This window comes from Grammomys surdaster, unplaced genomic scaffold, assembly GCF_004785775.1.
Source record: "Grammomys surdaster isolate TR1022 unplaced genomic scaffold, NIH_TR_1.0 205, whole genome shotgun sequence".
Lineage (NCBI taxonomy): Eukaryota > Metazoa > Chordata > Mammalia > Rodentia > Muridae > Grammomys > Grammomys surdaster.
Window position 1 is genome coordinate 2,737,043 of NW_021604650.1, and position 24,052 is coordinate 2,761,094.

At 40.8% G+C, this 24,052-nt stretch overlaps 1 protein-coding gene across 1 annotated transcript in view; it reads left to right on the forward strand.

The window, feature by feature from the left end:
• The window catches only part of Pacs1 (phosphofurin acidic cluster sorting protein 1), a 145,245-nt gene that overhangs the window by 97,642 nt on the left and 23,551 nt on the right, over positions 1-24,052 (forward strand). Inside the window, exons 2-4 of the mRNA XM_028770964.1 lie at positions 10,415-10,502; positions 19,382-19,471; positions 20,161-20,286. Of these exons, the coding sequence (XP_028626797.1) occupies positions 10,415-10,502; positions 19,382-19,471; positions 20,161-20,286 (304 nt within the window). The remainder of the gene's footprint in view (positions 1-10,414; positions 10,503-19,381; positions 19,472-20,160; positions 20,287-24,052) is intronic.

Below are 24,052 nucleotides of genomic sequence, written 5' to 3' on the forward strand. Positions count from 1 at the left end.
GGATTAGGGTAGTAAACTCTAGGTTTGTCAGTAAAAGATGTCAGTCAGGGTGTGAAGTTAGAGTGAAATAAGGTCACTTTAGAGCTGTGTATGGCTGCTTATGACAGCCCAATGTTATCAGTCTCTGGTGATGAAGGCTATTTTCATCTGCTATGTGAAGGTCATCCCTTCCAGAATAATCCTTATAGTTTAGTGCATGTAGGCAAAAACAAACCAGTTCCTAAAGTGAATTCAGCTTGAAGTAATCAGTATACCAATTTTGAGATTGTGTCTCCTTAACTCCTTCCTGATGTATTCAAAACCCAGTATTTTCAAACAATAATGACTTTTTCCTGAGTGAAACTCTTTGTTAGGCATGTGTAAGGATTCCCTGTCGTTCCTACTCCTACCAGTATCCTAGCAGCTCTTTATGTTTCTAGAGAAGTTCAGGTTTTGCCTTAGTCTGGAATGGGTAGAAAGATCAGAGAAAGATGGAATTGTCTCTTGATAAACAAGCAATCTGGCTATTAAAAAAATTTTAAATGTGCCACTTAAAGATAGCTGAAATTTATTGTAGTCCACAGCAAGACCTACTTTTTTTAATTAATTAATTTATTTTAAACTCCAGATTTTATTCTCTTCCCAGTCCACCCTCCAACTGTTCCACATCTCATACCTCCTCCCTGCCCCGTCTCCACGAGGATGTCCCCACCCCCCACAACCCTATAGGAGGACCAGCAGTCTCAGTTAACCTGGACCCCTGAGATCTCAAACACAGGACCTACTTTTGAAACTTTATTTTTTATTTTTTTTTTAATGTACATAATTTTTTTTTATTTATTTATTATATATGAATACACTGTAGCTGTCTTCAGACACACCAGAAGAGGGCATCAAATCTCATTACAGATGGTTGTGAGCCACCATGTGGTTGCTGGGATTTGAACTCAGGACCTCTGGAAGTGCAGTCAGTGCTCTTAACCACTGAGCCATCTCTCCAGCCCGAAACTTTATTTTCTTGATGAAGAAAACTGTCTTAAATCCAAATGACTCCATTTTCTCATTTTGTTTGTTCAGACAGTAAGGATCTGAGCAGCTGGATTCTCAGGGAGGGGAGTGAGTGAAGTAAGAAGAGAGAAGAGGACAAGCTAAACCACAGTGTTCCTTTCTCAGCTCTTCAGTCTTTGTGAAGCTGAGATGTCCAGATGCCTGTGATGCTTCCAGAACTAGGAAACAGGACAAAGATGTTCATAGTTAGCTATTATACACTTCTTTTGAGCTTCACAGAATTAAAAGATTTCATCCGTGGACATGATGCAGTTCATCAGTTAAGACTCATCACAAAGGAAATAATGATCAGCAGCTCACTTATGGGACTTTAGAAAAAGCCCTTTAATCTTGGTGGGGCTGCAAGAGGGCGTAACTGGGCACTTACATGCTGTGTCTTCTTGTGTGTGTTTAGTAAAGACATGGAAACTACTTTTTAAAAAGCCTTTTAATTTATGTCTTGATTTATTACATTCCAATTTCTGTAGGGTTAGATTTTTCAAACCCTGCTTTAATAAGGGTTTAATAAGGGTTCTTAAATACTTCAACCTCCCTTCTAGCCCACCTACCAGAGATAGGAGAAAAGAAAGGGTAATAGGAAATAGAGGTTGTAGACCTGTTTAGAAGTAGTTCTTTGTGGGTGATTGCAGTCTTTGTGGGTGATTGTCAGGATATCAGCAGTCTAGTCTAAAACTTCAAACACAAATCAGTAGTGCCAGTCCAGTCTAATCAGCAAACACTGAACATAAATCAAGAGAAGTGGCTCGATCCAGAAGAAACCTGGAGGCTCTGCTGCTGTATTGGCATGAGTCTGCAGAAGTGACAGGAAACAGCCTGAATACCACGAGAAGTCCGTTGGCACTTTTCTCTCTACTAACTCACAACATGTGAAGATCAGTGAAGACCAGCAAAGCATTGCAAGGTGAACCAGTGCAAGAGCATTGTTGACTGTTTACTGGGTTCTACTTAGACTCTTTGCAAACATCATGTATCCTCTCAAGTGTCTGCTTCATCGAAACATCCTCTCATAAGACAGCTTCCAGAAAAGCATCACATGACAGAACTGAGTCTCCAAAGAAATTAGAAAATTCCACTTCAGATTCCCATTCTTTTCTCTTTCTTGTATTTTCAGATAAAACCACATTTCTCTTACCAAGGGGTACCTTGAGACCACAGGGAGAATTAGATGAGATCATTTGGTCCCAAAACCTTTAAAAAGGCAGCTGTGTGGATGGCAGACTGCTCTGCTAGTTCTTGTGGAAACCTGAGTAAAAGCTTCCATTCCTCTCACCTTGCCACATTGCTTTTCCTAGCTTGAAATCTTATTTTCTGATTCCCTTACTTTATTGGCAGCTACGTACATGTCTGGCACCCTTCGATTGAGATTTTGTATGCTACTGGAATGTATAGGATTGAGGTCACTAGTGTTCACCATTTTGTAACATTACCAGTCAGCTTTCTATCCTCATCTCATTCTGCCTGAAGACTGCATTTGATGGTTCCTTCTGTGTTCTTATTACGTCTGAGAAAGCACATCCTGTTGGTTTTCGGCCTCACTGGCAGCTCCTCAGTCTTTCTCATCTGCCCAAGGATCATCTTTTTCTTTTTCCTGTTTGAACTCCTCTGGAAGATCCCAGTTGTCAGTCCTCTGCTTTGATTTCTAAATTCCTAACTCTAGCCTGATGCTTTTCTTGAGATGGAGACATCCACAACCAGCCATCTAGTGTCCACCTATATAGTCAAGATGTCTCAGACTCTGCTCCAGAACTTCCCTGTCTCCTCCTTCATCTTATTAAATGGTACTATCCTCATCCAGCCTGTTGCTCAAGCCAATACCTCAGAGCTTACATGAAGTTTTCTTTTTTTCTTAGACCCTGCATTCCGTCTATTAGCAAGGCATAAGCAATCTTCTAGAATATTTGTGAATTCCACTCTCTATCATTATCTGAGACCAAACTTTTCTCCTGCCTTAGCTGGACCATAGCCTTACCCTGCTGACAGGTGGATTTCCCCAAACCCATCATCCCTTCTCTGGGAGGTGTGATTTCACCTAAGCAGAAAATTCTTATGTGAATCATTGTATATAATGATTTTCTTGTTTATAAATCATCAGTCTCCCATCATAAGTAAAATCAAAGCCCCCACTACAGAGTCCACCTTTCACTCTTCATTTTTGCATTCTCCAAGCTCCAGACATCTTGTTTACTTTGTTTCTCTAAACATCCCAGCCTTCTTGTGTTCATGTGTCACTCAATCCTTTATCGAGTTTTCCCTCCTGAGTCCCCATGCAATTACTAGATAGTTTTTGCTTGGCTTTGAATTTTATGTACTATCCAGTATGTGGTCTTCTCCAACTTGGTTTCTCCCCACCCACACACATGATATATGTTTAGAAAGAAATTGATAATTGAAATAAAATCTTAACTCACTGACTTTTTTTTTTCCTGATAGGCAACACTGAATGCACTACAGCTTTTTGGGCTGCTTCTGGTGATACTTATGAGGATTGTACTATGCATAATGCAAGCAGTGTTGCATATAGAGTTCTTACTGTGGGAGGGCAATGTTCTCACTTTTTTATGCATGACTCCCTTGGCAGCCTCATGGTGTTATTACATGTTCATTTTATATATGAAGACACAGAGGCAAAGGGAGGAGGTAAGGTAGCAAGCTCAGTGCCATTTAGCCAGTGAGTGTGATTGCTGGAGAGCGGGTTCCGCATGTTCAGCTTCCTGAGATGATGGCTCATAGCTTTCTAAAGTGATTTAGACGATACTCCCACAAGCAGCATATGAGTTCCCCATTGTACCACATTTTCAAGCATACATAATTTTGCCAAATTTGTATTTTGATTTCAATTTGCATTTTCCTGTTTTCTTAATGTTTATCAGCCATTAACATTTCCTCTTGGAAACACAAACTGTTCATGTTCTTTGCTTATTCTTATATTAATCTACCAGCCTTCTTTATTCTACATACTTTGTCAGCATTGGGAGTTTCAAATATCTTCTCCAAAGTCCTGACTGTCTTTTTAATTTTTTTTTTTTAAGATTTTTATTTATGTGTAGGAGTGCTCTATCCGCATGTACACCTGCGTGCCAGAAGAGGGCACCAGACCTCATTACAGATGGTTGTGAGCCACAGTGTGGTCGCTGGGAATTGAACTCAGAACCTCTGGATGAGCAGCTGGTGCTCCTAACTGCTGATCCATTTCTCTAGCCCTTGTCTTTTTATTGTTTATATGGTATTTCCTGCTAGCAGAAAATCCTAATTTTCACCGAGCTGAATTTATTGTTCCCAGTATCTTGTTTTTAGAATATCTCAGAGTCATAATAATATTGTCCTGGGGCTAGTGAGATGGCTCAGTGGCTAAAGTTGCCTTCTGCAAAGCTTGAGTTCAATCCACAGGACCCATGTGGTAAAAGAATACCAGTTCTGTTCTCTGACTTCTGTATGAATGCTGTGGCACACATGTGCCCACAAACATGCATAATTAATTAATTAATTAATTAAAATATGATAATAATTTTAAAAGAATATGGTCCTGTATTCTAAAACTTACATTTCATGTATAAACTAAAGAATATTCTATGTAGTTAGTCCTTTTCCTAGTTAGGGACTACTGCTGTTTCTCTTCCTCTCCTATTCTCACGATCCTCCTGCCTCTGCCACCTGAGTGCTGGGATGAACAAGCCTGCTTCTCCTGGTCCTGCCGTCATCTTTTATCAGATTTCTGCATAATTGTGAGACTGTTGCACTGTGTTCTTTTCCACAATCATTTGTTCTTTAAGTATACGAACCTCAAAAAAAGAATGTATACGAACCTCCTCAAGTAGTGCTGCTTTACAGTAAGTCTGATTATCCTATCTTCTCTTCTTCAAAAATATTTTTTCTTGGCCTTTGGGCTTTCCTTGTGAGTGTTAAACTTGATGTCTATGGGAAGTCCTATTTGAGTTTTCTCAGTGCTGTGTTTCTTCTCAGTGCCGGCTGAGAGGACAGGTGGAATGCTAGCATTCCCATACACATGAGTATGGCGTCTCTTTTACTTAGTCACTTGTATGTGTGCAGTACAGCTTTACAGCTCTACTTGGGGCCAGCACGTGTTGCAGAGGGAGGCAACTTGGAGGAATGCATGGTTAAGAGGAAATGCTCCAGAGCAAGCTTGCCTGAGGTTAACGGCATCTTGGGTAATCAACACTCTGCATCTCCCGTCCCTTTTCTGTAGAGCAGAGCTAATGAGCATTTGTCCGTTCACTATCACTACTGCTGTTTTATCCCCAGCCATCTTATTTTTGTTGCTGTGTAAATTTTATCTTTTTAAAATTACATTTTATTTGTTGCTGGTATTTAGAAATGCAATTGATTTTCAGGAATCTAGCAGTCTAGATTAAACTCTATTAAAGGTAATAAAGAGATTCTTTTGAATTTCCCAAGTAAGCTTTCATACGTTACCCTAAAAGCAGTGACATTTGTTTCTTTCAGTTCAGTCATGCTGATGTGAGATTGGCTTGTCATTCTTCTTTGATGATGTTCAGGAAGGTTCTCTTTGAGCTTATAAAATTGGAATCTATTTCTTCCTTTAGGTCCTCTGGAAGATATGTACAGGGTTATATAGGTTTTTTTTTTTTAGAATATTTAGGAGAATTTGCATATAAACATCATCTCAACTTGAGGTTTTCTTTTTCAGAGTCTCTTCAGTTACTGACCAGTGTCTCTAATCTGGTGATGATGTTTATATGTAAGGAGCTATAGCTTTCTTAATAATTTACTGCTACAATTTTTTTAAGCTATCTGCTTTATTCATCCAATTGCAGCTTTACTTGAATAAAGTGGTTTGTGGAATTGTAACTGACAGCTTTTCCACCCTGACCTCTTCATTCCCAGAAATAATAACTCTGAGACTTATTAAATATGAATAAATGTTCTGCCCTAATCTTCAACTTGATCCCCAATTACTTCATTGTTTCTAAAGCCCGTTGAAAAATACTCTATGTCTTCCACGTGGTTAGTTACCTCTCCTCAGTTCCATGTTCTCTCTCTCTCTCTCTCTCTCTCTCTCTCTCTCTCTCTCTCTCTCTCTTTCTCTCTCTCTCTTTCTTTTCTTTTCTTTTTTTTTCTTTTTTGGTTTTTCGAGACAGGGTTTCTCTGTGTAGTCTTGGCTGTCCTGGAACTCACTCTGTAGACCAGGCTGGCCTCAAACTCAGAAATCTGCCTGCCTCTGCCTCCCAAGTGCTAGGATTAAAGGCATGCACCACCACCGCCCAGCTTCTCTCTGTCTCTCTCTCTTTCTCTCTTTCTCTCTCTACCAGAACTTCCACTTCCTATTTCCTGGCCCAGTTCATTATCCATAGGCTTTTTTTTGTCAGGTGATAATTTCACACAGTGCACAAAGGATTCTCTCTACAGGAATAATCTAGTTTTTAAAATTCTGCTTTATCTGGAGAATGTCCCTTTAAAAATGTTCAGGTTTCCAAATCTTATTTGTCTTTAAGAACTAGTATCTGAGGACCCTTGAGAATAGAGTGGGTAGAGTTAGGTTTCATCTTTGGTTCCTACAAGATGGCAGGAGAGAACCGACTCCTCAATGTTATTTTCTGTCCTACACACACTCTCTCTAAATTAGTTAATTTTAAAAAGGAGACTGTGAGGAGAGAGCTCAGTTGGTAAAGTGATGGCAAGAGGACCTGAATTCTATCCCCAGAACACGAATTTTTAAAAGCCAGGTGGAACCCGGAATGGTGGCTCACACCTTTAACTCCAGCACTAGTCAGAGGCAGGTGAATCTCTGTGTTTGAAGCCAGCCTGATCTACAGATCGAGGTCCAGGACAGCCAGAGCTACACAGAAAACCCTGTCTTGTGTGGGGGGTTGGGGAGGTCGGAGGGGAGGGAAGCCAGGTGGAGTGTCACATTCATATAATCCTAGTACTGGGGAGGTAGAAACTGGGGACTCCCTGGGGCTTACGGCTGATCAACCTAGTCTATATGGCAAATTCTAGGCTATTGAAACATCTTATCTCAATACAAACAAATTTTAAGTGGACAGTGTGTGAGGAATTACACCTGAGGCTTTTCTCTGACTTCCATAAATGAGTGCATGCATATTACACCTTTTCACATACATGAACATACACATACAAATTAATAAATTAATATGATATCCTGGTGTAGTGGCACACACCTATAATCCCATCATTCAGGAAACAGGAGCAGGATGGCAAGAATATTGCCATGAGATCCAGACCAGCCTGATCTACATACTAAGCAGGGTTCTTTTGCTTTGTTTTATTTTCTTTTGTAAAATAAAGTAATAACAACAAACAAATTTATTGGAACTACTGTAGATGTATAGCAAAATTTTGATATGTAATTTTTTTATTTATATGAATGAGTACATTGTAGCTGTCTTCAGACATACCAGAAGAGGGCATCAGATCCTGTTACAGATGGTTGTGAGCCACCATGTGGTTGCTGGCAATTGAACCCAGGATCTCTGGAAAAGCAGTCAGTGCTCTTAACCACTGAGCCATCTCTCCAGCCCCATAGTCTAAATTTTAAAGCTATTTTTACTAAATACATACTAATCTTGAATTAACTTCTTGATGAATTGATGATTCAGTTTCTCATAATGCTATTTTGTCAGAATTTTATAGCCATACCATCTTTCTGTAATGACAATTTCGGAATTTTGATTTCTTTTAAAAACACAGAAATATTATAAGAATATGTTTTCATTTCAATTCTAGGTGTGGGAAATGGGGCTGCTTCAGCTGAGTAGGATTTGCCTCATGCTCTAGGAGGGGTTAATTTTTCCAAGTGCAGATAATTTCTGTCATGTATGACAGTTGGAATTCTAGGGAATTTTTCAGAGGGCATAGAAATGCTAGAACCTTAAAAGGTGAGTCGGTTGCTAAGTAGTTGTCCACAAAGAAGAAGAAATTAGATATCCTGACAGCAAAGATCAAATTTGTCCCAAGGAACTCAGTGCCCCTAATCAGCAGGAAGTAGTCTAGTGATAACATCGCCCACTTTCCAACCCCTGACTTTATTCAGGAATCTCTTTCCTTTTCTTTCTATCCTTTTTTCTCTCTTCTAGTGTTTGGGGGTTGAAAAAATGGAGAAAAGGGGAGAGGGAATGGTTGAAGAAAGTAGAACCCACAAAGTAACAAAAAGACCAGCTACAGCTTTCTTTTGATATTTATATACCTGGCATAAATATCCAGTCTTTTGTTTTAGTCTATCTCTTAGAGGATATGGAAGGGCTTCAGATATTTTGTTATGTTTTGGTTTTGAGACAGTGCCTCACTATGTAGCTCTGTCTGGCCTGGAGCACATTGTATAAACCAAGCTGGCCTCGAACTCAGAGGACCACCACAGTTCAGCTCCCAGCACCCATGTTGGTGACCCTCTGCCAACTTTTAACTTACATAGCTGTAGACTTGGTTACAAAACACTGCCTCAGAGAGACCTTGAGCAGGCCCATTCAGCTTAGCTGCTTCTAAGTCTCTGACATACAGAAACAGGTAATAACGGTGAGTGTATATCACTTTAAGCAATTAATATTGTTTTATAGTAATAATATATACTAATGAGAATTGTTTGGTGGAAAACTCTCAGTTATTGTTATCTGAAATTTTCTTTAATTAGCTCTCATTCCTGAAATATATGTTATCTATATACAATTTTATATTTAAAATTACTTTCTCTCAGCACATTGAGGTTAATTTTTCCATTCTCCTTTCCACTCATTTACTAATATTAAAATACCACTGTCAGAGAAAAGATTGGTATTCTGAGTATGTAAGAAACTTAAAACCCAGCCTAGTGGTGGTGTCACATGCCTTTAATCCCAGTAGAGGCAAGCAGATCTCTTGACTTTGAGGCCAGCCTAGTCTACAGAGTGAGTTCCAAAACAGCCAGGGCTCCACAGAGAAACGCAACCCTATTTAGAGGTGGGGGATTTAGACCCAATAACAACAATCAAATTTTAAGTATTTGAATATAGATGTTTCTGTGGGTAGACATGAAAATAGGCATATGAAAAGATGCTTGGTACCATTAATCATCAGGAAAAGCAGACTAAAGTATGGTAGGATACCACTCTGCATTTATTCAATAGCAATAATAATAATAATAATAATAATAATAGACAACCACCAATGTTGGTGAGGATATAGAGAAACAGGAGTCCTCCTAGTCCTTCCTTCCATTCGTGCTAAAGACTGAACCCAGGCATTGCACATTCCAAGCACATGCGTTACAACTGAGCTATATCTCCAGCAGCTCTTGTTGGTAGTTTCATGAAAAGTGAAACAGAGGTGAGTCCCTGTGTATGCAGGGTCGCTGTGGGTGCTGGGAGCCGAACTGTGGTTCTCCTTGGGAAGAGCTCCACGTACTTTTTGCCACTAAGCATCTCTCCAGCCCCTACTTGTTTAATCATTGTTCTCCCCTTTGGTTGTATGAGTGGGCTTTAAGTTCATTTTAACTGTAATTAAAGGTGTGTGCCACTACCGCCAGTGCTTTTCTTGTTTTATTTAACCCATGGTGTTCCTTTGTTATAAGGAGTAAGACAGTTATCTGTCATCGTTTTTGTTCATAGAGCTAGTTTTCCAGTGTGGTACTGTTTGTTAATTGAATAATTCATCTGCCTACAGTAAATTCCTATGTATACGTAAGTCTAATTTTAGACTGTGTTCCTTGCCATCGATCCTTCTGTTTACTCTTTTCCCATTACCATGATGCTTTAACCACTTTGACCCGAGAGTGCATGTTAATATTTGCAGAATAAAGCTTTCTTTACTCTTTTTTCCCAGAAGTTACCTTGCTTTTGTTTATTCCTATGAACATTTAAAAATCCCACAGAAAGGATTAATGTGTTCCTATATCGTTCTCCTCAATGGAACATATATTAAAATTTTATCCTGTTGGTTTCATCTGCTTTTATATCTGAAGTATTTTGTAGCTATCTGTAAATCCTGAAGACTTTAGCAAGTGTCTCTTTTTATTTACTTTGAGAGAGAAGGAGAGAGGGAGGGAGGGAGGGAGGGAGAGAGAGAGCGCGCGCTAAAATGTACATGTGTAAGAGTTGCAGATATGCTTGGATGGCAGGTGGGGAGAAACTGAGAAAATCACCGTGTCTCTGCTTCTTGTGTCCCCTTAAGCTGCTCCATTAATAATAGTCAAGTGTGGGTTGGGCTTGAGATATAAAAACAAACATTCACTGAAGTCTGCAGAGTGATATGCCTTTGACACTTCAAACAAGCTAAAGCTCTTTTATCTTGATTGGCCTTCTCATAGTCTTACTTAGTAGACCAGGTTTTCACAGTGGGGATGTTACCTTCCTACAAGTTCTTATATTTAACAGGACCTTCTTTCTCTGTATTTTTCTAGGCTCTTCAGCTTGACTTTGAAGAAACTTGTTATGCTTAAAGAAATGGACAAAGATCTTAACTCAGTAGTCATTGCTGTGAAGCTACAGGTAAGTTGAACAGTGAATGTTCTGGGACTGGGGAAGCTCAGATAGTGCTTTTTGACGTTCTAGCTATAGAAATTCCCTGGAGCCATGCCTCTCCTCAGCTATATGGAGAACAGTTGTGGAGGAGCAGCTGAGCTCCAGACATACAGAGTCCCAGTTCCACCTTTAATTCAGGTCCTCAGTTTCCTTATATTTTATCTTGAAGAACAAAATGGTCCTTCTTTGCTGCCTGCCCAGTCAGATAAGTGAGACAGAGGCTGAAGCCTGTTGTAAACCACTCAGTGTCATAAAGGAATGCAGGGCCGTTCCTCTTAGTTCTCCAATGTCTGGGTTAGGAAAGTACTTTTGGAGGCTTCTTACAGGATGTAAAAAAATGTATACAGTATAATTTTAGTCTTAACAATTTAAAGTTTACTAGAATGTTTTATATTCTAGGTAGCCCTCAAACTTAATGCTTCTTACTTTTAATTTTGTGTTCTCAAGGAATTCAACGTATTTCATAAAAATCTGTACCCCAAGCATTCCTAAATTGAGAGAGAGAGAGAGAGAGAGAGAGAGAGGGAGAGAGAGAGAGAGAAACTAAATTACAAAAGCATTTAGGAATTTACCCGTTGCCACTTAATAATTAAGTGGCATAAGTGGCAGAGCTGAGTCTGGAAATCAAAGAGTGTGTAATTTATATTTAATTAAAATCCATTCCCAGATCTTCCTTAACTGATCAGTCCTTCCTAATGAAAACTTTCTGGAGCTTAGTGAGAGTCTTAGGTGCCTCTGTAGTGCTTAAATAACGGCTGAGTCTTTCACTTGAGGGTGGTATATTTGTTGAGTTTCTCTCTCTCTCTTAAAGATTTATTAATGTGTATGAGTGCTCTATTTACATGTAAACCTGCATACCAGAAGAGGGCGTCATATCTTATCATTTATAGATAGTCATGAGCCACCATGTGGTTTCAGGGAATTGAGCTTAGGAAGAGTAGCAGTGCTCTTAACCACTGAGCCATCTCTCTATCCCTGAGTCTCATTCTTTAAAAAACAGTGAACTATATGGTGATCCCCTACAAACCATCATATTGATTAGCTAGCTTGCTATGTGATCATTATTGTAGTAAATTACCTTCATTAATATTTACAGCTGAGGGCTGAAGAGATGGCTCAGTGGTTGAGAACTGCTTGCTTTTCCAGAGGACCCGGGTTGATTCCCACATTGTAGCTCACAACTGACTAGAAAAATGGGTCTGGGGTCTGGAGAGATGGCTCAGCGGTTAAGAGCACTGACTGCTCTTCCAGAGGCCCTGAGTTCAAATCCCAGCAACCACATGGCGGCTCACAACCATCCGTAATGAGATTGGATGCCCTCTTCTGGTGTGTCCGAAGACAGCGACAGTGTACTCATAAATAAAATAAATAAATAAACCTTAAAAAAAAAAAAAAGAAAAATGGGTCTGCAATTAAGACCAGGCACTAGCCAGGTATGGTGGACACACCTTTGAACACAGCACATGGAAGGCAGAGGCCAGCAGATCTCTATGAATTCAAAGTCAACCTGATCTACATAGAGAGACCCTGACTCAAACAACAAAAAGAACTTATACTGCTCTTTCAGAGACCCTGAGTTTTGTTCCAGCATCTATGTCAGACAGCTCACAACTGCCTGTAACTCCAGGTCCAAGAAATCCAACACCTCTGGCTTTCTTGAACGTGTGCACATATACACAGGCTCACACATACTCTTAACTGAAAGTAAAAACAAAAAAAAAAATTTTGAGACATGATCTCACTATATATATAGCTCTGGGTATCCTATAACTCATTATGTATAGCCAGATGGCCTTGAACTCTCAGAGATCCTTCTGTCTTCTGAGTGCTGGAATTAAAGATGTGCTCTACCACATTTAACAATAAAAGTAATTTTTTAAAACACCAAATTTTTCCAGCTGAAGACATGGCTCAGCAGTTAAGAGCACTTGTTCTTCCAGAAGAGCTAAGTTCAGTTCCCACATGGTGGCTCACAGCCATCTGTTCCTTCTGTTGTACGGAATCTGATGCCCTCTTAGGACCTTTGTGGGCACCAGGTATGCACATGAGACACATATGTAGATGCTGGCAGAACACTTACACATAAAAAATAAACCTAAAAACTTTTTAACTTCAACATTTTCATTACTCCTAAAAGATTCCTGCTGTTTAACACAGTCGAATTCCCTGCTCATCCTTGAGCAAAGTTCCTCCAAACCTGTGAGGTACTGCTAACGAAGCCTGGGAAGAGGCCTGCAGCGAAGCTTTCAGTTGTCTCGTCCCCATCCCGCCCCATCCCTCCCCATCCCGCCCCAGGTCACAGGCTCCCTCCGCTGCTCTGGGAGTGTTTTCTTTGTCTTCACAAGCAAACAGTACTGGGATAAGTGAGCTTTCTCTGCTTCTTTTGCCCTTCCTGTCATTAAATGCTCTTGCCAAAGGAAATAATTTCATTTCCTGATTAAATATTTGACATTCTGTAAAATCCATGATTATCCAGAAACTATAAATATTCAGAATGTTCAAGTTACTTTATTTCCAAGCAGCTGAAAGTAATTACAGATACTGCTATATTCATTTTTGATCACCTACTTATTGATGCATTCAGTGAATATTGGTTGAGCTTTTATTTTATATTAAGTGTGGATTTAGGCACAAGTGAGGCAGTAATGAATAAAACAAACCCTGCCTTTAAGGAGCTTTTATTCTAATTGTACAGCAGTATTAAAACTGAGCCCCTGCCTGCCATGGTAGCACACTTTTTTTTGTTTGTTTGTTTTCGAGACAGGGTTTCTCTGTGTAGCCCTGGCTGTCCTGAAACTCACTCTGTAGACCAGGCTGGCTTCAAACTCAGAAATCTGCCTGCCTCTGCCTCCCAAGTGCTGGGATTAAAGGCGTGCGCCACCACTGCCCGTCTGGTAGCACACTTTTAACCCCAGCACTCGGGAGGCAGAGGCAGGCAGGTCTCTGAGTTCCAGGCCAGCCTGGTATACAAAATGAATTCTAGGTCAGCCAGGGATATACAGAGAAACCCTGTCTCAAACAAACAAACAAACAAAAAGCCTCCATAAGACACTATTCAAGGATATGATGCCAGGTGGTGGTGGCGCACGCCTTTAATCCCAGCACTTGGGAGGCAGAGGCAGGCAGATTTCTGAGTTCGAGAGTTTGAGGCTAGCCTGGTCTACAGAGTGAGTTCCAGGACAGCCAGGACTACACAGAGAAACCCTGTCTTGAAAAACCAAACCAAAAAAAAAAAAAAGGATATGAGTCAAAATCATTTCTATGTTAATGCAGTGGTATTATTCGTCATTTGCTCTGAAAGTGCTGATGCTCCCATGAGTGAAACTCTTCATGCTACAGCCCACATGAACTCATGTCAGCTTTCCATCTCAAGAACAGAATACCCCAGGATAATCAGATTAGAGGGAGTAAGGATTTATTTCCACTCACAGTTTCAGAGATTTCAGGGTTTTTTTAAAATATTATTTATTTATTTATTTTTATTTATATGAGTACACTGCAGCTGTCTTCAGACATATACCAGAAGAGAGCATCAGATCCCATTTTAGATGATTGTGAGCCACCATTTGGTTGTTGGGAATTGAACTCAGGACCTCTGGAAGAACAGTCAGTGCTCTACACCACTGAGACATCTCTCCAGGACAAGAGCTGTTTTTATTATTTTTATTCATGTATGTCTGTCTACCATGTGTATGCAGTGCCCTCGAAGTCCAGAAGAAGGCATTGGATCCCTTGGAACTGGTGTGACAGATAGTTATTAGCTGACACATGGGTGGTAGAAATCAAACTAGGAGCCTTTCAAAGAGCAGCTAGTGCTCTTAATCATTGAACCAGTCCCCTACCACAGTGGGGTTTTTGTTGTTGTTGTTGTTGTTATTGGGTTTTTTGTTAGGGTTTTTTTTGTGTTTGGTTGGTTGGTTGGTTGTTTTTGGTTGTTTTGTTTCTTGAGACAAGGTCTTGTTGCGTGGTCCAGACTGGCCTGGAATTCTCAGAGATCTGCCTGCCTCTGCCTCCTATGTGATAGGATTAAAAACGTTCGCAACCACCATAGGAAGAATAAACATAGCATAATGTTTTAAATAACATATTTTACTGGGCTGTAATTCAGATTCCATTCAACTCACCTACTTGGAGCAAACAACCTGAGGCTCCAAACCTTGTCTCCACTCCACCAAAGAGACTTCACATTCATTAACTGTCTGTCCTCCAGCCCTTGCTCTGGGCCACTACCACGTTGGTAATTCACACCACAGTAGACGGGAGAGAGTGAGAGCAGGAGACTAAGGCAGGAGGGTTGAGAGTTTTATGTTAGCCTTAGCTGTACAGCAAGGCCTTGTCTCTAAAACAAATATTATTTAAAATAATAGAAGCCTAATTTAAAAGACATTAATATTTATTAATGAGTATTTTTGTGTTTTATAATGATACTATATGATATTAAACACTTTTTTTTTTTTTGCTTCTGTATTGAAAATGTACTGTAGAGTAAAAGTGGGGGGTCTGGGGAGATAACAGGTAACAGTGCTTACAGTAGTACATACATGAAGACCTGAGTTTTAATCCCCAAGTAAAAAGTCAACATGGTCATGTTATACCTAACACCAGTGAAGTAGGGGCCAGAGTCAGAGGAATCATATTGCAGGGTCTTGTTGGCGCTGGCCTAGTTCCAGATTCTGTGAGATATACTGCCTTAAGGGAAATAGACCAGGACACCTGATAGCATCCTCTGACTTTTATACATATGTGTTGTCGAGAGCCCTGACTCTTATCTGTCACGAGCAGGTTGTGATAAGATTTTAGTATCCCCAAAGGGAGAGGAACGACAGATCCTCCTCCACTCAGGGATCGTATGCTGGATTTGACCGTGAGATTATCAGTTCCACGAGAGGAGAGAGAGTACACCAGAGACAGAGGTTTTGGCATTCAGTTGCTCTTTAATGATGCACAGCAAACAATATATCATCACCAATGCTAAAGCTATTGCTACAAGTTATTGCCACATTTCCTATGCATTGCCTCTAACAATATCAGCACAATAAATACAAATAATAAATTGCTAATTACCAAAGAAATAAGCATAGCAATAATACATCATTCAGTCTTGGGCTATACGACCTGAAACCTGAGTCTTTATGGGGGGTGGGGGGAGGTCATGCTATGCTTCCAGCTAGTTGAATTGCTAATTTGACCTCTTAGGGTGCTTGACCTCGAAGTGGAGGCATTAACTCTTTGATGGTCGGGAGCTGAGGAAGCTTGGTGGAGGATCACGTCAGGCAGTCATAGCTACCCATGTGTGATGAAGTGCTCCTCTTTTATGAAGGGCTACTCTTTTATGTTTGATTTGGTGTTACTACTGACGTGCACGGCAGATAACCAATCATGTCTGGTTATAGCCGGGCTCTGACCTCATCACAGCTGGTTATCATACTTATTCAAAGCAATTTCACTTCAAGACTTGTCTCTACAAGTTTCCTATTACAAAATGGAGTCGGGCCGGGCAGTGGTGGCGTATGCCTTTAATCCCAGCACTTGGGAGGCAGAGGCAGGCAGATTTCTGAGTTTGAGGCCAGCCTGGTCTACAGAGTGAGTTCCAGGACAATCAGGACTACACAGAGAAACCCTGTCTCGAAAACAAAACAAAAACCAAAGTGGAGTCAGTCCTGTTAAGGGCTTGCTTCTTATATGTGTACACACCTGTGCATGCCCCACACACATATACTAAATACACATGCCCACATGTATTCACCTACATTTTAAAAAAAAAAATTTAAAAATAGATAACTGGCATAAGAGATGGCTTAGTAGTTAAGAGCACTGGCAGCTCTTCCAGAGGACCCAAGTTCCATCCTCTGCACCTATCTGTCTGGTGGCTCCCCAGTCCCAGGGCATATAGCACCCTCTTCTGGCTTTTGCAGTCACTGCACATACACAGTGTACAGAAACACATGCAGAAAAAAACACCCACACACATAAAATAAAAAATCAAAAATAAAGAGTCTGCAGAGATGGCTCAGTGGTGAAGAGCACTGACTGCTCTTCCAGAGGTCTTGAGTTCAATCCCCAGCAACCACATGGTAGCTCACAACCACCTGTAATGGGATCTTATGCTCTCTTCTGGTGTGTCTGAAGACAGCTACAGTATACTCATATACATAAAATAAATAATTTTTAAAAACAACAAAAAATCAAAAATAAATAAATAAGACTTAAAGGTATTAAAAATAATTCTGAATCTGGGCAGTGATGATGCACACCTTTAATCCCAGCACTTGGGAGGCAGAAGCAGGTGGATCTCTGAGATTGAGACCAACCTGGTTTACAGGGTTCCAGGACAGCCAGGGCTACACAGAGAAAACCCTGTCTTAAATAAACAAAATAAATAAATAATAGTTATTATTATTACTAGTATTGTTATTCCAAAATTGGACCCATGTTGGTAGTGTTCTGTATAATTTCAAGAAGCCAATATTGGGACCCATGGAGACTAAGTCTTTGTGGGAAGATAGAAAGATGAGAATGGTCATTTAAGATGCATACAGGGAGCCAGACCTGGCTACACTGAACCTCTTTGAGTATTGCAGTCTGTACCCTGTTACCTATATTTGTAGGTGCTGTTAATACAGCTTACCATCCAGATAGTGCATCGGGGGTTTTTGGTTTGTTTTTTTTTTGCAGTGCTAGAGATAAAACTATACCACACAGAGTATATTGGACAGAAGTTGTTTGTGTGTTGAGAGGAGTGTTTATGTAGGCCAGAGGACAGTCTTAGATATTGTTCCTCAAAGTTGTCCATTCTAATTTTTTAAACACAAAATTTCTCTGCTCCTTGGCCACGAACTCTCTAAACAGGTTAGGTTGACTGTCAGTGAGCCCCTGGGATTCTTCTGTTTGAGCCTCCCAACCCTGGGATTACAAATACACAAGACTACACCAAGCTCTTTTTATGTATGTTCTGGCGTTAGAACTCAGGTTTTCACACTTGTGAGGGAAGCAGAAATTTCTACAGTTCTTACAGCGTATATTTAGATGATGGAACTTCAAACAACTAGGGCTGCTGCTATTGAAAGTGAGATGCCTTTTGGAGAAACTAGAACAAGATGAAGAGATGAAGGAAGTTACAGGTGCTGATGGTGGATGTAGACCTCACTGAGAAAATGACATTTGTGAAAAACCAAGAGGGTGGGCTACACAGATTCCAAGAGGAGCATTCCAGGTGGAGAAAAAAGCCAGCTTAAAAGCCTTACACAGCCATGGTGTTGACTGGTTCTCAAATGTCTAATTGTGACCCTGTTTGTATCTAACACAGCTGACTGTAGGTTCTCTGGCTTCATTGGCTCTGACATGTGTGGCAGAATGGAGAGGATAGGGCAGGGAAAACAAGTGAGAAATAAAGTGAGGAGTGCAGTGGAAAGGCAGAGCGCCCATCCTTGCTTCCTGAGAGAGCTGTTCTGTGACTGAAAAAGGAGTCATGCTAGATGACAGGCACTCCCTATAATGGGGATGGTTTGGGTGAGAGAGGAGGGTGGGCTGAGATGACTCAAGCAAGTTGGTAGAGTGGATCTGCCCTTCAGTGAGAAGGGAAAGACGGTTACAGCAGATACCAGGGAAACCTGAAATTCAGTTTACTGTGTTATGTTTGAGATACCAGTGAAACAGCTAGAAGGAAATACTGAAGAAATGGTAGAGACCTGAGGGTCAGGCTCTGGAGAGAGGGCCGAGGGCTTGGGAGGAATTGATAACTATAAGCCTGGCTGGAACAACAGGCATAAAGGGAGTAAACACAAATAGAACCCAGCTATGGACAGGAGCCCCAGGCCCTCCAGTGCCAAGAAGTCTGGAAGGACTGAGAACGAGAGGACCTCCAAGGTCAGAGGAAATCCCAAGGCTGTGGTATCCTGGGAACCACAAGGCCAACAAGGATCCTGGGCCGTCAGACTCACCAAGAGAGAATTAACTTGCCAGTGGTAGATTGATGGGAAAAAAAGTGACAGAAATACAGAAATGCATTAGGAGAAGTCAGAATAGGGGACTCAAGAGAAAAGTCCACTGTGAAAAGAAGCACCTGTGAGGTGATGTCCAGTGAAGCCAAGAGGAATTTCGTTTGCTTTGTTGGAAATAATAGCACATTTGCTCATGAGAATGATCTAGGACGGTGAGTAAAGGATGTGAGAAGAAAGAATAACTTCAACAATACCTTCTACTAGATGAGAAAGGGGGAGGTTAGTACCTGAGTGTGCTCCCTTAACTGAATGGAGACATGAGTAGTTGTCTATAATAGGAGGGTTGGGAGGGTGTGTGAGGACAGGGGCCCAGGGGCCAGTTTATGAGGTATGAGCTGTTCCGGCTTTCTCAGTGAAAAGAATCAAGGTTAGCGGCATTCGGGAAATGTTAGGGGTCATATGTCAGGGGAATTGGGAAGGTACAGTACATCCCAACAACAGAGACAACAGAGAGTACAGAGAATGGACTTGAGACATTATGAAGTGGTTCTTAGGCAGGAACCTGTGCTTACCCCACTTAAGATGGGACCCATAAGCTTAGTCAGACCACCTAGCCAAATTGTGTTGTTATACATGGTCATCTGATACAGTTGAATTTAAAACAGTTGTAAATGACTAAGAACATACATAATTCAGTGATAGGGTCATTGTCTGGTACATCAAAGCCATGATTTCAATACTCAGCACCATAAAAATAAGCCTGGCAGAGCAAGAGTAGGAGAACTTGATGGTGGCAGGGGGCAGGGGGGCACTTATAAAGGCTGACTGGTATTTGCAGCATAGTGTGTAGTTCTTTTGGTCATCTTGTAGTGACACAGCTTTGACAAGACTTTTTCTTGGTTTCAGGGTTCAAAAAGGATTCTTCGTTCCAATGAGATCATCCTTCCAGCCAGTGGCCTGGTGGAAACAGAACTCCAGTTAACCTTCTCCCTCCAGGTCAGAAATTTCTAAATCTTGAAGCTTTCTAATGCTACAACAGTCTAGTACCTAAATAGTCTTGAAATGTGGGAACTTTATTCTCCAAAAACAGCCAGAGCCCAGTTAGAGTAGAAAGAACAAAAGTCACCCGTGGGCTAATAGCCCACCTGGAAGACGTCTTCTAGTAGTACCTGAGCCAGCACAAGTCGAGGTGTACTGGACATGATATTGAGTGGGTACTGAGGCCCAGTCTCCCCTTTCATGATGCTACCCACTGAGCTCCACTACCACACTTAGCTTCCCCCCTCATTACTGATCTGAATCTCAGGTCCCAGTAGAATACAGCCCACTTCTATTATGTGCTATATCCATCCTTCTCCCTTCGTCCCTCTTAGAATATCTCTCTCATCATAATCCTGTGACTGAAGAAAAAAAATAATAATCCTGTGACTGTGTTGAATCATACAGAGAACATCTGGCCAGATGACAGAGAAAGTGGTGTTTCTAAGCTTATGTTGACCCTGCCAGCACCCAGCAGAACCAGGTCCTCTGGCATTTCTTTCTTATTTTGACCAATCACTCTTATTTTTTACTTATTTTGATCAAGTGACACTAAAGCCACTAAAGCACAGTCCTCCAGCAGGACCTGAACCATCAAGGTCCTGGTTGCCATCCTGGTTAACCATCTGGACTGTTTTCTTCTTCAGTACCCTCATTTCCTTAAGAGAGATGCCAACAAACTGCAGATTATGTTGCAAAGGAGGAAGCGGTACAAGAACCGGACTATCTTGGGCTATAAAACCTTGGCTGTGGGACTCATCAACATGGCAGAGGTGAGTAGAACACAGTCTTAGACTTCAGGTCTCTAAGTCCATTGTCACCCAGCAAATAGTTCCCCAGCCTGCAGGCAGGTATTTTTTTTTTCTTTATAGGTTAATTATTTTATTGGGAATTCAATCTGTAACTAGTTTTCTCAATTTCTCTTACACAAAAGTTTTTTTCTGGCCGGGTGGTGGTGGCGCACGTCTTTAATCCCAGCATTTGGGAGGCAGAGACAGGCGGATTTCTGAGTTCAAGGCCAGCCTGGTCTACAGAGTGAGTTCCAGGACAGCCAGGGCTACACAGAGAAACCTTGTCTCGAAAAACAAAAAAAAAAGTTTTTTTCTTTTAACTCTTTTTTAATCTTCATTTTATTTTTAAGATTTATTATCTTATTTTATGTGTATAAGTATTTTGTTTGAATGTATGCCAATCTGAAACAAGAGTTTTGGATGGCTGTGAACCAACACATTCTGGGAATCGAACTCAACATGTTAAGAACATGTGTTCCTAACCACCAAACTTGTCTCTAGGTGCCTTTTTCTTTTGAGATGGGTCTTTCTATGTTGGCCAGTCTAGGCCCAAGCTCCTAGACTCAAATGATCCTCCAGCTCTCCGTGTACCTGATACTGTAGGGGCATCACCAGGACCAGCTCTGACTTTAATATATGTGTATTATATATGTTAAGTTAGTTTTAGTAAGAATAATGTAAAAATTTTTCATGTACAAGATTCACACAAATATTTAACTTGACAACATATTACTGTGGTTATATAGTATCTCTGTATATTTTGACAACATATTACTGTGGTTATATAGTATCTCTGTATATTGTGGCTATTGTTTTGTTTTTTTTCCTAAGCAGTTTGACGGTTGCAGGCATGAAGCCTCATTACACATTAGTTATGTTAATTTCCTAAGCTTGCAGACACTGTCCTACCTAAGCCCCATTCTCCCACCACAGTCAGGGTATTGACATTAATTCAAGATTCTGTCTAACCCGCAGTCCCCAAGCTCACAGTGCAGAATGTCTCAGTGACCTTTCAATCTAGGAGTTGGTTGGTTGCATTTCTTTTTCATATCTCTTTGGTCTCTATCAGTCTGTGGTGGTTCCCAGATTTTCCATGACTTTTATGACTGTGATGTGGGTTCCGGTTTTTTTGTTTGTTTTTGTTTTGTTTTTGAGACAGGTTTTCTCTGTGTATCCCTGGCTGTCCTGGAACTTGCTCTGTAGACCAGGCTGGCCTCAAACTCAGATTCCCCTGCCTCTGCTTCGCAGTCCGGGGGTTAAAGGCATGTGCCACAACTGTCTGGTTTTGATGTAGGCTCTAGAAAGTACAGACTGCTTACTTTATCAAGTGCTCCTCAGTCTGGGTTTATCTGTTATTGTCTCTAAATTAAGTTCAGTTTGTACATTTTTGGCAAAATGACCAAAGAGCACACTTCTTCCCAACACAGTGTGTGTTGCACAGTTGCACATGATGTCAGTGTGGTGATCAGTGTTACAACTTAGTTAAGATAATGTCTACTAAAATAGGGCAGTGTAGCACACACCTTTAATCCAGCACTTGGGAAAGCAGAGGTAAGCAGATCCCCACATTTGAGGCCAGCATGATCCACAGAGCAAGTTCCAGTCAGGATTTTCCACTACAGGTTAATAAATAAGTACTTTGTCATTATTAGTGAAAATTATTTTATATACAAGTATTTGAGACCATGTAACTATCTGCTTTACTGATTGATGTATAATGACTTTTATATGCATGGGGGGCGGGCATAAACATGCCTTGACATGCATGTGGGAGTGATATGACCACCTCAAGTGTTGGTCCTTGGGTTCTAGCTTGTTCGAAACAGGGTCTTTCGAGCTAACTGGTCCATGGACTTCCAGGGATAATCCTGTCTCCTCCTGTCTCACTTTTAGGGGCACTAAGATTATAGATGCATGCTACTGTAAAATTAATACACCTATCTTTACACAAGTTCCGAGGATCCAGATGTTCTCACACGTGCATGGTAAACATTTTATCCACTGAGACATTTCCCTAGCCCCATTCTTTTAGTGATTTTGGCCTGAATTAGTTACTGTTTTGATGCTTGTCAATTTGTGAATTTCTAATCCTGTAGCTGACTTTTGTTATTTTGTGGGTCCTTCTTTTTTCCACCTTTCTCCACTCTTTTTCTCACCCTTTAGTCCCCTAGCACTAGATAGGAAAGAGAAAATGGATAGAGGGCAAAAGAAAGCTCTGTGAATAAAGTCAGGGGTCAAAAAGGGGGCGATGGTATTTTTAGACTACTTACTGTTGATTGGGGTGCTGAGTTTGTTAGGGCAAGTTTGATCTTTGCTCTCAGGATATCTGATTTCTTCTTGTTTCTTCTTTGTGCATGACCACTTAACAAACTGTGGCCAACAACCCACCCACCTCTTGGGGTGCTAGCTTTTATATACCCTCAGAAAAGTCCCCAGAATTCCAAATGTTACACATTCACAGAAACTATCTGCAGCTGCTAAAATCACTCCCTTGCTAGAGCACAAGGCAAATCATAGTCAGCTGTTGTGAAGTCTGAAGCAGTCTAATATCCCACACCTGAGATTAAAATGAAAACATATTGTAATATTTCTGTGTGTGTTTTAAAGAAACCAAAATTCTAGAATTCTCAATATACAATCTGGCCATCCTTTCTGTATAGGTTGGTTGGTAAGTAGAGCATTCCTTTCTTCTTCCACTTGCCAACTGATCCACTTATTTGTACCAGTTATGGACTGTGGGTTCTTGTTTTCCTTAATGGTGTTTAATCATAAATATATAATATATATGTATACATAATGTTTTATACCCTAGCTTGGTCAGTAAGAGCCCCTCCGAGCAGTTCTGTCTGTCCTTTTCTATAAGATTCTCTCTCTTTACAGGCCATCTTACTTCCTGGTGCAGAATAGCTCAAGCTTACCTCCTGGGATGAGCTGGTTTGCTGAGGCTCCTGGGGAGTTTAATGGAGAATAGTACTTTAAAAGTTCAATAAGGGTGGGGTATGGTAACACATACCAGCACTCAGGAGGCAGAAGCAGAGAATCAGTTGAATCTCTGTGAGTCTATACTAGTCTATACTAGTGAGTTCCAGAACAACCAGCACTAAAAAGTGAGACCCTATCTCAGGGAGAAAAAAAAAAAATGAGATCAGGTACTAGCAGTAGTGCTCATGTACCCAATAGGGATGACTTCTGCTGTCTCTCAGCAGAAGAACCAGGGAGTGCATATACATGCAAACACATGCGCGCTCTCTCTCTCTCTCTCTCTCTCTCTCTCTCTCTCTCTCTCTCTCTCTCTCTCTCACACACACACACACACACACACACACACACACACACACACACCTTGAGCATTTCCTGTTTGTATATACCTGTCACACCCAGAGCACACAGTGGCAGCTTCAGCTTCAACCCAGTAACCCAGTAGCAAAGGGCCTGATCTTGTTTTTCCTCCTTTCTTCCTTTCAAACTCCTTTCTCCAGCAGCAAAAAACTAGGCTCCCAATTTCCTCAACATTTCTGCCCACTTGTGCAGTACTCCTGTGTGCCAGCCAAAGACAAAGAAGAAGTGTCAGCTGCTAATTAACAGCTGGCACTTTCTACAGATAGCTGTGTTGTTGTTGTTGTTGTTGTTTGTTTGTTGTTATTTTAAATGGCCAGACTCAGGATCCTGATCCTCTCATTTCAGCATCACTAATGACTTAGCTAGAAGCAACTGGGAGATTTTTTTCTTTTTAAGATGCATTATTATT